The sequence below is a fragment of the Tauraco erythrolophus genome, chromosome Z (genome assembly GCF_009769465.1).
Source record: "Tauraco erythrolophus isolate bTauEry1 chromosome Z, bTauEry1.pri, whole genome shotgun sequence".
NCBI lineage: Eukaryota > Metazoa > Chordata > Aves > Musophagiformes > Musophagidae > Tauraco > Tauraco erythrolophus.
Genome location: NC_141496.1, coordinates 27941628 through 27958773, shown reverse-complemented (window position 1 = coordinate 27958773; position 17146 = coordinate 27941628). Strand labels below are relative to the sequence as shown.

At 42.9% G+C, this 17146-nt stretch overlaps 1 protein-coding gene across 1 annotated transcript in view; it reads left to right on the top strand.

The window, feature by feature from the left end:
* TENT2 (terminal nucleotidyltransferase 2) overlaps positions 1-17146 on the top strand; it is a 62634-nt gene that overhangs the window by 30423 nt on the left and 15065 nt on the right. The window contains exon 12 of the mRNA XM_086630090.1: positions 8789-8925. Within this exon, the coding sequence (XP_086486216.1) occupies positions 8789-8925 (137 nt within the window). The remainder of the gene's footprint in view (positions 1-8788; positions 8926-17146) is intronic.

Sequence of the window (17146 nt, the reverse complement as noted above, 5' to 3'; positions counted from 1 at the left end):
CACCAGCACTCCCAAGTCCTTCTCCTCAGGGCTGCTCTCAATCCATTCTCCACCCAACCTGTACTTGTGCTTGGGATTGCCCTGACCCACATGCAGGACCTTGCACTTGGCCTTGTTGAACTTCATGAGGTTCTCACAGGCCCATCTCTCCAGCCTGTCAAGGTCCCTCTGGATGGCATCCCTTCCCTCCAGCATGTCCACAACACCACACAACTTGGTGTCATCAGAAAACTTGCTGAGGGTGCACTTGATCCCACTGTCCATGTCGCCAAGAAAGATGTTAAACAGCACTGGTCCCAGTACTGACCCCTGAGGAACACCACTCATCATTGGCCTCCACTTGGATGTTGAACCATTGACCACAACACTTTGAGTGCGACCATCCAGCCAATTCCTTATCCACTGAGTGGTCCATCCGTTAATTCCATGCCTCTCCAGTTTAGAGACAAGGGTGTCGTGTGGGACAGCATCAAATGCTTTGGACAAGTCCAGGTAGACGATGTCAGTTGCTCTTCCCTTATCCATCAATGCTGTAACCTCATCATAGAAGGCCATCAAATTAGACAGGCAGGATTTGCCCTTAGTGAAGCCATGTTGGCTGTCACCAATCACCTCCTTATTTTCTATGTGCCTTAGCATAGTCGCCAGGAGGATCTGCTCCATGATCTTGCCGGGTACGGAGGTGAGACTGACTGGCCTGTTGTTCCCTGGGTCGTCTTTTTTCCCCTTTTTAAAAATGGGGGCTATGTTTCCCCTTTTCCAGTCATTGGGAAGTTCACCAAACTGACACAACTTTTCAGATATGATGGATAGTGGCTTAGCAACTCATCCGCCAGTTCCCTCAGGACCTGCGGATGCACCTCCTCAGGTCCCATGGACTTGTCCACCCTCAGGTTCTTTAGATGGTCTTGAACCTGATCTTCTCCTACAGTGGGCAGTTCTTCATTCTGACAGTCTCTGCCTTTGTCTTCTGTGACTTGGGCTGTGCAGCTGCAGCTCTTGCCAGTGAAGACTGAGGCAAAGAAGTCATTGTGAACCTCAGCCTTCTCCATATCCTGGGTAGCCAGATCCTCCATTTCCTTCCGGAGAGGGCCAACATTTTCCCTAGATCTCTTTTTATCACTGACATATCTGTAGAAGTTTTTCTTGTTGCCCTTGATGTCGCTGGCTAAATTTAACTCTTATCAGGGCTTTGGCTTTCCTAACCTGATCTCTGATTGCTCGGACAATTTCTCTGTATTCTTCCCAGGCTACCTGTCCTTGCTTCCATCCTCTGTAGGCCTTCTTTTTGTGTCCGAGTTGGTCCAGGAGCTCCTTGTTCATCCAAGTAGGCCTCCTGGTGTTCCTACCTGACTTCCTTTTCTTTGTTGTTGTTAGTTATCTTGCCTTTGGAGGATGGACTAAATGTTGTAGGATTATTAATAAAATAAAAAGGGTATTTTATACATGCTTACTATAAAACCAAATCAAAACTATAGAATTAGATTTTTTAAAAATTATGCTAGAAATTTGCAAATATACTTTTGGTCTGCATTAGAAATGCAATTGAGTGTTTAAAATCTGTGAAAGTTACAACTTCTGAATACTGATGCTGCAAAGAAATTTAAAATGAAATGAGAAATACACCAAAACAATACTGGTCTTGTAGCTTGCAGTAATGATTAGAAAGCGTGGGCAAATGTCATTATCCAAAGAAACCATGTGTTTTTCTTGTGATTGTAGCTGGTCAAAACTGTCCTAATACTACACATAAATACTGCTTCTCTCCTTCTGAAACAAACTGCTGTACCTGCAATCGGTTTTTTACAAAATCAAATCTGCAGCTCTTTCTGCAGCCTGAAAATATTCTGCACTTCGAAGGAAACTGCTTGTTTTAAATTACAGGTGCCCTGTAAAAGAGACCTGCTTACCTTGAGTGAGAAACCAAAAGACAGATTCTGTGACTCAGTGTATCCCTACTGCAGATGTGAAGTGTGAGAAGTCCTGGAATGCCACCAGATCCACCCACCTATGCGTTCAGTTGCCATGGGGGAGTCTCCAGCTGGCGCCCAGCTGACGTGTTTTGCAACCACTAGTTTAGAGGAGTATTGAACCACATCAGATGTGGGGTCAGAATCTGGGGCTTGCTGTCCCCCCAGCCAGATGAGGTAGATAAGAGTAGCCCACAAAATGTGTTGATTCATTCTGAAGTCTATAAAGAGCTTGCCTCTAAGTCAGGACTTTCACAGATGAGCGCCAGAGAATCTGTGGTGGCTGAGGCCATTATGGCTCCTGTTTGTTTTGCCTGCGTGTTTGCCAGAGGTGAACATTGCTGCAGCTGAGAGTCAGAAGGGAATGTGTACCTGAGTCTCTAATGTTCCAGAGCAGCCTAGTGTGATATCTTCAATCCAGATGGAGGTGGTTCTCCCCTAGTGCTCTGGATTGTGACCTTCGTGGACTCTAGCATGAGCACATTTTTGTTTCTGCTGCCTCAGCTGCACAAGCAGTCATATCTTGCAAAGGGTGGGGCAGAAGACGGTGTGGTGCTTACTGTAGCTTCTTCATGTATGGGAAGTCAGTCTTTGGACAGACTCGATTTGCTTCACTCTTAGAGGTGCACTTTTTTAAAGTATAAACATGAGTTAAACATTCATTTCTAAGACTGGGGAAGGCTATTTTATGTGTGCAAATATAGATATCTATCAGAAATGGCAAGATACTATGCTGATGGTACCACCGTAAACTTTTTTGAAGGAAGAATCTTGTACAGTCAGAGTTAAACTCCTTATACAGCAAGATACTCAAATGCAAAGATTTTTTTCATGTACACTTGCGTTCCTTTCCAATGTATAAGGTGGAATGTGTAAGCATTATTTGGCTGGAACATGAAGCATGTTGCTGAATGCTAATGTATCTTTGAGAAATCAGCCGACCAAGGTAAAGATTAGAGATCTAGCAAAAAAGGAGAAAAGACTTTGGGGTCCCTTTTTCTGGGGTATTTTGAAATAACGGATGGCTCATTTATATTTATTGCTCAATCGGATCCTGAATTTCTTTTCCATTTCTTAAGATGACATGAGGCAAAGGCAGAGCAAACAAATTAGGGATTAGTTTTAAAAGGAGCTAAATTTTTTGCCTTCTAGAGGAAGTTAAGAAGGGGAAGCTTACAGGGAAGGCCTACTTGGAACTAAGCTAGTTTGAAGAATTCATTGTAATTCTGTTTTAACCTCCCTTATGTGCAGAATCAATAAGCTGTACCTTGTTCTGTTTATCTAGTTATTCCCTGAGTTCCTCTAGGAGGAAGAAAAGTACTGTTATCCGTGATTTACAATAGGTGAATGGGGGCAGGTTGAGGCTAATGGATTTTCATGGTTGTCAGTGGCAAAGCAGAAAAATGAGCCTATGTATCCTGTGGCTGGTCTTACCTCGTGTTCACTGGACACTGAGTGATTTCTTTGTTAAGACATGATCTTAAACAAACTACATTGTTAGTTATTGGTATACTGAATATTAGTTTATCTAGACAGCAGTTTTCATTAGATCTTTCTCATACCCAAATTTAAGTAATAATTCATTTTTGCACTCTACTTTCTAATCTGGTAATAGTAATGTCTTCCATAGCAAATTTTGTGTATTTCAGAAAGACAAAACGTGATGAGCAATTCGCAGTGTATAAAAAAAGTTGACTAACAATAACAAAAACATGATTAACAGTTTGCTTAAGTTAGAATAAAAAAGAAAAATCTTCTTTTCTTCCAGAAAAGTAGTTTCAGTCATGCTTTCCTTTTTATAATACTTAGTGTCTTTTTAAGAGACATTTTCATAGTGGTATAACCACTAAAACAAGTGGAGATGGGAATTATTTATACATGTGTCTCTTAAACTGGGTTTTTAAATCATAGAATGGTTTGGGTTGGAAGGGACCTTAAAGATCATCCAGTCCCAACCCCCGTTTCACGGGCAGGGATACCATCCACTAGATCAGGTTGCTCAAAGCCCCATCCAGCCTGGCCTTGAACACTTCCAGGGATGGGGCATCCACAACTTCTCTGGGCAACCTGTTCCAGTGCCTCACCACCCTCAGAGGGAAGAATTTCTTCCTTACATCTCATTGAAATCTCCCCTTTTTCAGTATAAAGCCATTGCCCCTTGTCCTAGCTGCTTGTGCTGGCTTCAGCTGGGATAGAGTTAATTTTCACTGGAAGCTGGGAGGGGACACAGCCAGGACAGCTGACCCAAACTATTCAAGTGGACATTTGATACCATATGAAGCTCTACTCAGTATATATGTTGGGGAAGCTTGCTGGGGGAGGGGCATTGGGTTCCTGGTGGTGAGCAATTGCATAGCTTGTTTTGTATTGTTCTTTTATTAGTAGCATTGCTGTTATGTATACAGCTGTGTGCTGTGGAGGGACAACACAGCAGGGCATAGGCAATCCAGGAGGTTCCTGGAATGTATTGATGATACCTTCCTTCTCCAAGTGATAGAGAAACCAATGAGGAGAGGGGCTATGCTGGACCCTGTTCTCACCAACGAGGATCGACTGGTGGGGAGCGTGACGTTCAAGGGCAGCCTAGGCTGCATTGACCATGAAATGGTGGAGTTCAAGATTCTTAGAGAGGCAAAGAGGGTGCTCAGCAAGCTCACTACCCTAAATTTCAGGAGAGCAGACTTAAGCCTCTTCAGGGATCTGCTTGGTAGGGTACAATGGGATGAAGCCCTGGAGGGAAGAGGGGCCCAAGAAAGCTGGTTAATATTCAAGGATCACCTCCTCCAAGCTCAGGAGTGATGCATCCCAACAAAAAGGAAGTCAGGTAGGAACACCAGTGGGCGTGCATGAATGAACAAGGAGCTCCTGGACCAACTCAAACACAAAAAGGAAGCCTACAGAGGGTGGAAACAAGGACAGATAGCCTGGGAACAATATGGAGAAATTGTCCGAGAAACCAGGGATCAGGTTAGGAAAGCTAAAGCCCTGATAGATTTAAATCTGGCCAGAGACATCAAGGGCAACAAGAAAAACTTCTATAGGTGTGTCAGTGATAAAAGGAGAACTAGAGAAAACATGGATCCTCTCCTGAAGGAAGTGGGAGACCTGACTACCATCCAGAGGGATGATACCATCCCGCTGGACCTTGACAGGCTGGAGTGGTGGGCCTGTGCAAATCTCATGAAGTTCAACAAGACCAAGTGCAAGATCCTGCAGATGCGTTGGTGCAATCCCAAGCACAATTACAGGCTGAGCAGAGAATGGATCAAGAACAGCCCCGAGGAGAAGGACTTGAGGGTGTTGATGCATGAGAAGCTCAACATGAGCCAGCAATGTGCACTGGCAGCCCAGAAAGCCAACCGTATCCTGGGCTGCATTCAGAGAAGTGTGGCCAGCAGGTCGAGGGAGGTGATTCTCCCCCTCTACTCTGCTCTCGTGAGACCTCACCTGAAATACTGCATTCAGCTCTGGAGTCCCCAATGCAAGAAGGGCATGGAGCTGCTGGAGCGGGTCCAGAGGAGGGCCACGAAGATGATCCGAGGGCTGGAACACCTCTGCTATGAAGACAGACTGAGGGAGTTGTGGCTGTTCAGCCTGGAGAAGAGAAGGCTCCGAGGTGATCTTCAGTACCTGAAGGAGACCTACAGGAAAGCTGGAGAGAGACTTTTCCAAGGGCGTGTAGTGATAGGACAAGGGGCAATGGCTTTAAACTGAAAGAGGGGAGATTTAGATTAGATCTAAGGAAGAAATTTTTTACATTGAGGATGATGAGGCACTGGAACAGGTTGCCCAGAGGAGTTGTGGATGCCTCATCCCTGGAAGTATTCAAGGCCAGGGCAACCTGGTGTAGTGGAGAGTTTCCCTGCCCATGGCAGGGGGTTGGAACTAGATGATCTTTGAGGTCTCTTCCAACCCAAACCGTTCTATGATTCTATGATTATTCTTCTCTCTCTGTGCTGTCTTATTAAACTGTCCTTATCCCCAGCCCACAAGTTTTACCTTTTTTCTTGAGATCCTCTTCCCCATTCCACCAATGGGCAAGGAGTGAGCAGGTGGCCACAAGGTAGCTTAGCTGCTGGCTGGGCTAAACCATGACATTACTATAGACTGTAACTTACATCTTTACTAGAGCACTTGTATAGAATAATATTTGTTCAGTTTTTGAAGGCAAATGCCTTTATGAGTAAGGAGAACTTCGATTTGCCTGACCTTCATGAGGTGGTTGTATTTAATATACATAGTAAAATTTGGATCTGCAGGTGTCATGAAATCAAACTTGCTTTTGAAACAAAATTAATAAACGTAATCATTTTAGATTGCAAAATTGAAGAGTTTTATGTACTAGATGAAGATTTAGAAAACTGCCTTCGAATGCAAGTTAGGAATTTTATCTCTTCTACCATGGGTGGGATCTTTCTAATGTGGTACATTACCTGCTCCTCAAATGAGGAGACTTTCAGTTTTATCACTGCTGCTTACATGACTTTTGATCAAATACAAACTCAGTGAAGAAACAGACAAACTAAATGTCCTGAAAAATGCCTTCTTCTGGACTATGCTTCTGTCATCACCCTTTTCAAAATACAGATTTGTGATTTTAAAACTGCAAGATTTTGTAACTTTAATTAATTGCTAACAAATCTTACTGAAAATATATCTTTGGATCAGTTGTATTTGGTATTTTTCTGGATGTAAGCATACACACAGAGGCATACATGTACTCTTTTTTGCTGTAAGTTTTGATACAACTATTTTTATATATTGTCTTTTGCTATTAATATAATTGTTGATTTATTTTTTCTTATTCAAATGCTGTACAAACACTAATAAAATTAATTAATTGTGATAAATATATAAAATGCAAATACAATAGTCAGGATTGATAAGAAAAAACAACATGCTCTCTAAGCCTGTAATAATGCTAAAGAAAATAGCTGATGTATTATTCTGAAAAATAATATCCCAAAGTCTAACTTTTTAGCTACTCTGTATGCCACCCTCACTGTGGTGGCAGATTTTTCTTTCAGTTGAGAAGTTCTCAGGCATTTGAACATTCAAAGCATTAAAAAAAATTAATAATCTTGTTCTCCTTTTCAAAAATGTGTGCTGCCTCCAAACATTTACTCGTTGGTCTTAGTAGACACCGTTGTACTAATTTTACTGCATTTCTGTTTTGTATTGTTTGGAGGTCAGCAGCCCTTGTTCTTGTCCCTTTTTTCCCTCTCTGTATCCATTTCCTCATGAGTTGTTACATTGCTAATTCTAAATTTGTTTGTTGAGACTCCTCTACAACTTTCTGTGGGAATGGGCAAGGAGTGACTTTCATGTAGTACCTGTCTGATTACCTTTGGGATTAAAACTGTATGTACTGTATAACATAGGAACAGCTGTTCCCCTTTTAGATCTTTACATGCGGCATGTCTGCTTTTTGTGTCTGTCTGTCTGTCTCCATGGTTTTGATGTGTTCTGCTGGATTGTAAGCTGTTGAATTTTGACCTCTGATAACTGTAATAATGTTTTACATGCAAAGTGACATCATGTGAGAGCAAGACTTTAATTTTTTTGTAGCTGGAAGAATGGCCTTTTTTCCCAGAAGGTGTTGCACAAAGTTCCAGGAAGTTTTGCTAGACTTGGCAAAAGAGGACAGGAGTCCAAACTTTCCAGCCCTAATGGTGTGATCACTAACCATACTTTTTTCAGAGGAAGCACTACCAGCTGTGAACATGGAAATACTATTACAGTGTATAGTGCTTCCAGTGATATTCTAGTACTATAAAGTTTGAGTCATGCCTGATACTGCTCTTTAAAATAACAAAGGAGTGGGAGAGGAGATACAGTAATGACTGAATAGGTTCCTAAATTTACGTAAATGTATTTCTTTATGTGAATGTAAAGCTTGCTGTTGTGTATCTGGGGTTCATTTTCCTTAAAATAGCAACATTGCTGTAAAATGTAGTATCCTGATATTACCAGATTTTAAAAACTATTTCTCTAGCAAGAGAAGGTGTGTTCTCCTCTGTGTGCACCAATGTCTCAGAAGAACCTAAAGGATGCAACGGGCACCCAAACAGTATAGCAGATCTAAAACCATGTTAATTTAGTCTTGTGTAGATTCCTTTTTAAGCTGGCAATAGTGACTTTTGTTTATAGCAAACCTGACTTACCCCGCTGCCGAAGAAAACCATACTTCAGCTTAAAGGCTGCATTCTGTGTATTCAGGTTTTTTGTATAACTTTTTTTTTTTAATTATTCTTTCAGATAGGTTGGCTAGAGTAGGTGCCGCTGCAGTCTTTGAACTCATTATGTGGGAGGATGCAGGTTCATATTAGAGCCAGTGGGTTTTATATGCAATTTTAACGCTATGCTGTGGGAAAAAGAATTCAGGCCTTCCTTTTGGATTGTTTCTGTACCACAGTTATGGAAACTTGGCGATAAGTGCGTTAGCTTCACCTACCCTGTCTCAGTCCAACTGCAGCGAGCTCAGTGCAGGATACCTTACTCAGCTTCTGCTCATGTGGTTTTACTAGCATGTAAAACACAAGTCCAGTTCAGAGATTGTTGTGTGTTAAAATTCTCTAGCAAACAGAAGGCAAGGGACATTCTTGGATGCTCCTGTGCAAGGTAATTCTATCTGAGTCCAGGGGCAATAACTAGTATCCAACAGAGGAGCACAAAAGAAATAGAGTCCTTTGCTTAAGAGTCGTCCTTGAACTTCTAATAAGCAAATGATAGTGAGTTTTTAATTGTGAAAAATAGATGCACCTAGTTTAAGGCTCTGTGTGTGTGTGTATATACATACTCTGATTTTATTTTGACAGGAATCTTTTGATACTACTATGCATTTGGATCAGGTTTGTCGAGCTCCACGTACCATTCCTCCTTACAACTCAAAAAATGAATCAAGCCTTGGAGATTTGCTAATAGGCTTCTTCAAGTATTATGCTACAGAATTTGAGTAAGTAATAAGCTCATCTTAGTGTTTTAGAATATGCAAAACTTTAATGCCTTCTATTCAATATATACTTTATAATCCTATAACCAGTATATAATACTTTATAATCTTTGAAGAGGAAGAATAGCAGTAATGCAGGAGTGGAAACTGGCAGAGAGAAAATGGGTGAAAAGACTAAAGGACAACAGGAATGCTGATAAAGAGTGGCTGACATCTTTTGCTTTGCCAAGCATCCTATCCTGTAAAATAGCTGCCAGAAGTTAAAGCTTTGTCCTTTGAAAATAACTGGGTTTTGTTACACTACACTATTCTAAAACCGCATATCCGTGTGTGAGAAAAAAATCTCTTCTTAGTTGTAGTTTGGGGTATTGATTGCGATACGGATTATTTGGACCTTAATAGCTGCTCTTGTCTTCCGTCACCCCGAGTCAATGGAGGTAACTGACCAGGTGGCTTCTTACTTTGACTATAATATATACCAATATAGGCCGCACCTCGTGAAGAATTCTCCCATATGTAGTTGGTTCACTATCCTTGTTGGTTTGCTAGACTCTGAGTTTAATTTTGGCATCTAGACTTTCCTGTAGAAGAGGAGAGGCTAAAGTTGTGCAGGTGTCTGAGAAACCTGTAGATTATAAACATTTTGCCAAATTGTCACATGAGAATTTCTTAGTGCTTGTCTGTATAAAACATCAAATAATTGTATTTCAATAAGCTTAAAGATCTTCTAAAGAACTTGTTTCTGAAGCGGTTGTTTCATACATGTGTCATGGGTATGCGCATCATATGCATTTCCTGGAATGAGAACAAAATGTATAACTACTGGATACTCATTATAATTTTTGAAGTGTTCATCTTTTCCTTCAGTGTAAGAAGTGAACAGTCATTAAATCCTTGTAAGAAAACATCTCTTGAGGTGTGCCTTACATGTGGAATATGTAAGCTAAATCCTTATGGCCTGTGGCAATTCATGAACTTACATGGGTTGTACTTTGTGCTTAAGCATGAATCCGAGAGATTTTCACATGAAGGATTTTCCTTCAATGGTCTCTGCATACAAGAGAATGGTCTTCTGTCCTAAAATTTTCTTCTGGGTACCTGTCTTTTCAGCTGGCAAGGTGCTGTTCGCTAAACATAGAATCATAGAATCATAGAATGGTTAGGGCTGGAAGGGACCTTCAAAGGTCATCTAGTCCAACCCCCCTGCAAGGAACAGGGATATCTCCAACTAGATCAGGTTGCTCAGGGCCTCGTCCAACCTGGCCTTGAACGTCTCCAGGGATGGAGCATCCACCACCTCTCTGGGCAACCTGTTCCAGTGTTCTACCACTCTCATGGTAAAAAATTTTTTCCTAATATCCAACCTGAACCTACCTCCCTCTATTTTAAAACCGTTACCCCTTGTCCTATCACAACTGGCCCTCCTGAACAGCCTCTCCCCATCTTTCTTGTAGGCCCCCTTGAGGTACTGGAAGACCGCTATAAGGTCACCCCGGAGCCTCCTCTTCTCCAGGCTGAACAGCCCCAACTCTTTCAGCCTGTCCTCATAGGAAAGGTGCTCCAGCCCTCTTATCATCTTCGTGGCCCTCCTCTGGACCCTCTCCAACTGGTCCATGTCCTTCTTATGTTGGGGACTCCAGAACTGGACACAATACTCCAGGTGAGGTCTCACGAGGGCAGAGTAGAGGGGGAGAATCACCTCCTTCGACCTGCTGGCCACGCTCCTCTTGATGCAGCCCAGGACGCGGTTGGCCTTCTGGGCCGCAAGAGCACATTGCCGGCTCATATTGAGCTTCTCGTCCACCAGTACTCCCAAGTCCTTCTCCTCAGGGCTGCTCTCGATCCATTCTCCGCCCAGTCTGTATTTGTGCCTGGGATTGCCACGACCCAGATGTAGGACCTTGCATTTGGCCTGGTTAAACTTCATGAGGTTGGTACGGGCCCACCTCTCCAGCCTGTCGAGGTCCCTCTGGATGGCATCCCTCCCTTCCAGCGTGTCGACGGCACCACACAGCTTGGTGTCGTCGGCGAACTTCCTGAGGGTGCGCTCCATGCCACTGTCCACGTCACCGACAAAGATGTTGAAGAGGGCCGGGCCCAACACGGACCCCTGAGGGACGCCACTCGTGACCGGTCTCCACTTGGACATCGAGCCGTTGACCACTACTCTCTGAGTGCGGCCATTGAGCCAACTCCTTATCCACCGAGTGGTCCATCCATCAAACCCATGCCTCTCTAGTTTAGAGAGAAGAATGTCGTGCGGGACAGTGTCAAAAGCTTTGCACAAGTCCAGGTAGATGATATCCATTGGTCGACCCTTGTCCACCAATGCTGTCACCGCATCATAAAAGGCCACCAAGTTGGTCAGGCACGATCTGCCTTTGGTGAAGCCATGTTGGCTGTCACCCACCACCTCCTTGCTCTCCATGTGCCTTAGCATGGTTCCCAGGAGAATCTGCTCCATGACCTTGCCAGGCACAGAGGTGAGGCTGACCGGCCTGTAGTTGCCCGGGTCCTCCTTGTTCCCCTTTTTAAAAATGGGGGTTATGTTCCCTCTCTTCCAGTCATCGGGGACCTCGCCAGACCGCCACGACTTCTCAAATACAATGGCCAGTGGCTTGGCAACTTCATCCGCCAGTTCCTTCAGGACCCGCGGATGGATCTCATCAGGTCCCATGGACTTGTGCACCTTCAAGTTCCTCAGATGTTCTCGAACCTGCTCTTCAAGTACAGTGGGGGGTGGTTCATCCTCATAGTTCCTGCTAGTTCTTTCCACAGCTTGGGTGGTAAGACAAGAGGCTTTACCAGTGAAGACTGAGGCAAAAAAGTCATTGAGTAACTCAGCCTTCTCTATGTCCCGGGTAACCAGAGCACCAGTATCCTTCCGGACGGGCCTACATTCTCTTTGGGCTTCCTTTTATCCCCTACATATCTATAGAAGCATTTCTTGTTGCTTTTTATATCCCTTGCCAAATTCAATTCCTTCAGGGCTTTAGCCTTCCTTACTTGATCCCTGGTCACTCGTACAGCTTCTCTGTATTCCTCCCAGGCTATCTGTCTCCGCTTCCACCCTCTATAGGCTAACCTCTTCATTTTCAGTTGGTCCAGGAGCTCCTTGCTCATCCACGCAGGCCTCCTGGTCTTTTTGCCCGAGTTGTTCTTCATCGGGATGCACCTCTGCTGAGCTTGGAGGAGGTGCTCCTTGAATGTGGACCAACTTTCCTGGGCCCCTCGTCCCTCCAGGGCCGCCTCCCACGGCACTTTGCCCATCAGGTCCTTGAAGAGGTCGAAGTCCGCCTTCTTGAAGTCTAGGGTACAGAGCTTGCTGAATGGTTTCCTTGCTGCCCCATGGATCTTGAACTCCACCGTGTCGTGGTCACTGCAGCCAAGGCTGTCCTTAAGTTTCACATCGCCCACCAGTCCCTCCCTGTTGGTGAGCACAAGGTCAAGCATGGCACCCCTCCTTGTCGGCTCCTCTATCATCTGCAGGAGGAAGTTGTCGTCCACGCATTCCAGGAACCTCCTGGACTGCCTGTGCCCTGCCGTATTGTCTCTCCAACAGATGTCAGGGTGGTTGAAGTCCCCCATGAGGACCAGGGCTTGTGACCGCGAGGCTGCTCCTATCTGGCTATAAAGCGCCTCATCTGCTCTGTCCTCCTGGCCAGGTGGCCTGTAACAGACTCCTACCGTAACATCCCCTATCCGTCCCCGTCCTCTAATCTTGACCCATAAGCTCTCTGTCAGCTCCTCCTCCGACCCCAGGCGAAGCTCCACGCACTCCAGCCGGTTGCTGACGTAGAGAGCGACACCCCCTCCTCGTCTCCCCTTCCTGTCCTTTCTAAAAAGCTTATACCCCTCCATGTTGACACTCCAGTCATAGGAGTCGTCCCACCATGTCTCCGTCATGCCAATAAGGTCGTAGCCCTGCTCATGTGCACGCATCTCCAGCTCATCCTGTTTATTTCCCATGCTGCGTGCGTTGGTGTACATACACTTCAGCTGGGCTCCCGACAAAGCCGACTCGCTGGCTGGAGCGACAGGGGTTCTCTTGGGTGGCAGCAAACAATTAAATTGAAAGACATTGCTCGAGGATATCCTCAAATTCCTAATTTATTTGTGACACTAGATGTATCATTTACTACTTGTCTATATAACAAGCTGTTAATCTTCTCATATAATATCTTTTCCACTAAATAAGTTGTTGCCGGTTTGTCCGTGCAAGCTAGCAGAGAAGATCTTGTCCAAATGCAGGAAAAATACCTTGACAAAAGTCATTTCAGTTTTCTGGTTTGAGTGCTTATGAATATAGTCAAGAGCAGATTTCTGCATTAAGTTAGTAGCTGGTCCAGGAAGACTGTTTTTTTCCTTCTGGTAGACATGCAGGATACACAAGAAGTATGAAGACTAACAGTGCTGCAGTATCAGTATTTGAACTGATGGTAATCCCTGAATATTATTTTCCATTATGTTCATAAGTGAGGAAAAAATGTTGCCTAAATTTAATCAGAGAGGCACAGAGGAGCTTCTGGTTAAAGCAAAGCTTGGAAAAGTGGCCAATGAAGATAGGATAGTTGCTGATGTCAAGGGAAGAAAACATTTTTTAAAAAACAACTGTCCAAACAAAAAAGAATATCCGGACTGTTTTTCCCATGTTAAGTACCTGTTAAGTATTTAAACATTTGACTAGTGATACTCTGTTTAAAAAAAATCATAAATAAATAAATAGACACCAAAAAAAACCCCTGTAAAAACAGCTGTTAGAACTCCTGTGTTGGAAATGTTACATAGCTGAGAAGTCATGTCAAGAAGTGACACACCTAATGCAACAATCTATATTATTTTTAACTCTTTCTGGTACAGAAGTAAAACTTAGTCAAGTGTACTGTTTACTTGACCATCTGTGTATCCCTGACAACTATAAATCCTGTTTGAAAGAAGCAAGGTGTGCGTCTTGAATATACTAAAATTCCATATAGTTTCATAAAACCTAGTAATTGTCTGGGTTGTAAAAAAATCCCTAGAGAGGAGAAACCCAAATTAGTGCCCAGGCTGGGGAAAAGGTGGTATAACACAGTGTTTAAACATCTGTCTGTGTGTGTGATAGCCAGCCGATGAGAACAAGCACAGTGTCACGCTATCCACACTGTCTGTTATCTTTAATTTTGAGATGCTGATGGAAACAACACTATAGGTGGTAATGAGGATAAGAGTTAAATACACACAACAGGGCTCTGTTAGTTCTGCCTTTCACGGAAGAACTAGTGTTTTACTCCTATTATTTCAGATACTGTGACTGTTAAGTTTGGTCACATTTAAATGTCCTGTACTGTGCCAGAGATCTTTCAAATGAACAGCATGCAGTCAAAAATGATCAGATCATGTGTGGAGATCATAATTTTGGACAGAATAAGTCATTGATGCCACCTGCCTGGAATGCATAACTGATCAACTGTTTTACATGTATTGATCAGGTAGATGAAGGGAAGATGGATTGTTTTAAACTTCCCCCTCAGTCTAGCAAAGGCCAGTAGGTATTCCAGTTAAAATCTATGTTTTATTTTACTTGATGTAATGAATAATATTTAAAGGAAGGATGGATCCGAAGAGTAGGGCACAAAGGAAGAAACAGAAGTGACACCTCTGCTACGTGGACAGGTTGCAGGAGCTGAGATTGTTTAGCCTTGAAAAGCAAAGACTTTGGGGGGACCTAATAGCTGCCTTCCAATACCTGAAGGGAACCTACAGGAAGGCTGGGGAGGGACTTTTTAAAAGAGCGTCCACTGATAGGACAAGGGGAAATGGGTTTAAGTTGAAGGAGAGCAGATTTAAATTAGATCTTAGGAAGAAATTCTTCAGTATGAGGGTCATGAGACTTTGGAATAAATTGCCCAGAGAAGTTGTGGATGCCCCCTCCCTGGAGGTGTTCAAGGCCAGGTTGGACGGAGCCTTGAGTAGCCTGATCTAGTTGAGAGGTGTCCCTGCCCATGACAGGGAGGTTGGATTAGATGATCTCTAAGGTCCCTTCCAGCCTATGCCATTCTATGATTCTATGAAAGGGAGAAACAGGAATCTAGCATGCTGTGCAGCCAGGAATAAGTTTTTCTCCTTGTGCTGGGTTTTTTTCCCTTACGTTTTTAATCTGCTTTCCTTTATGCTTTTAATCTGCTTTGTTTATTTACACTATAAACTCTTTCAGAAAATTGCTGATTACCATGTATTTATACAGTACACATTCCACAGTCCTACTCTGTGATTTTTTGGTGTGTCCATAAGAAGTTAATCTTTATCCCATTTCATAAGTTACCAAAAATGTGATTTGGAAATTGCTGCATATATTGGACTTACACACTACATATGGCAAAGCTCAGTTTGCTGACGTGGTTGTATAATTAGATTACCATAAGAGTACAAGTCTGCGTGATGTTTTGCATGATACATCTGGGTAAAAGTATGCCCATAACTCCACTTCAAATTGTCAAAGTTTTTATAGTATTTCCAACTACCAAAGGTCCGCTGATCACGCAGTGAATGTGACCAAGTGAAAAATGCATGGAGGTGTTCTCAAAAGAAAGTATTTGGAAACTGGTCCGTGTTTACCAGGCCTTCTGGAGAGAGTGTCTGATTTCATTTCTGCAGCTGTGAGTGAAAGCAGCAGGTTTTCACTTGGCTGTCTCTTTACAAGTGAGACCTTGAAGCAAGGCCTTGCTCCCCTAAAGTTACTGCTAGAGAGCCTAGAGATTGTCCTTTGGGACTGTACTTCTCTTAAATGTATTGTTTGAAGTCATGTAGCAGTTGTTTAAGATCATTCACTGGTTAAGTTGTATTTGATGGATGTGATAAAAGATTGGTTACAAATACAGTTGCTTATGGCTCAATTCAGGGTGGAATTAGACCAGGGTGGAAATAGAGGGAGGTAGATTCAGATTGGATATTAGGAAAAATTTTTTTACCATGAGAGTTGTAGAACACTGGAACAGGTTGCCCAGAGAGGTGGTGGACGCTCCATCCCTGGAGACATTCAAGGCCACGTTGGACGAGGCCCTGAGCAACCTGATCTAGTTGGAGATATCCCTGTTCCTTGCAGGGGGGTTGGACTAGATGACCATTGAAGGTCCCTTCCAGCCCTAACCATTCTATGATTCTATGAATTGGTCAGATAATAAAGGGATAATTTTTTAATAGTATATTGAATTAAATATGCTTGTAATTTGTACCCATTTTAGTGTGTTTTTGCAAGTGGCTTTGGCTTATAAGAATGCTCTGGAAAAGATAAGCTTTTTAATCTATTTGTAGTGTATTCATACACACAACTGGAAGTGCTTGGTCCTTCTCTTTAAAATTCTTGCCTTCTCTATGAGAAGCACATACCTAATGTGGGCAGTTACACCAGAAATAACTGATAATTCAAACAACTGTTTAATTGGTTATTGTTAACTTAGGGATTGAAAGTGTGTATGTAGAGAATATTTGCTTTGTGTTGGCAATAACAAAGTTATCGTATGTGTCACGAAATAACACCAAGTCAGACCACTAGAGGTCAGATCAATAAACGTTAGGGACAATTCAATCAGTCTTACTGGTTTCCCAAGAAAGACAAGACCCTTGTATCCAACCCACCTGCCCCTCTGGGCAGCCCGCTAAGTTGGAGGGTGTTTGCCTAACCTATTCAGGGACCCTGCTGACAGCACAATGGGTCATCCTCCTTTATATTACATCAATTATAAAGTTTCCGGAAACTTATATTAAAATGACATATTTTATTACAGATGCTTGTGACAGGATACAGATTCAAAGATAGCCGGTGGTAGGGACTGACTGCAAAAATAGATTTAATTTAGAACAACGTAAACTAGAACTGATCAGTGTCCCTCCTTTGGTGTTCTGCATCTTTTTTCACTTGTTCTAGGACACGGTATATTTTGTCAGTATCATGATGTATGGTAATCAGAGTCTTTTTCCCATTGTCCTGAACTCATCTCAGCAGTTTCCTCAAATCCTGATGTTGTAGTAGTTTCTTCATTTAAATAAGGTTCATTCTGATAGGTGCTGGTGATAGTTCTTGAGTCAGAGTGTAATTTGATTGCAGCAGTTGAGAAGATGTGATAGGTGCTAAATAAGTAAAATCACATCCTACAGTTTTACCAAAATTACACACACAGAAATTTGAATAGCTTTTGCATCTAGAACGACATTGTCAACAGATAAGGAATCACAAAGACTTCTT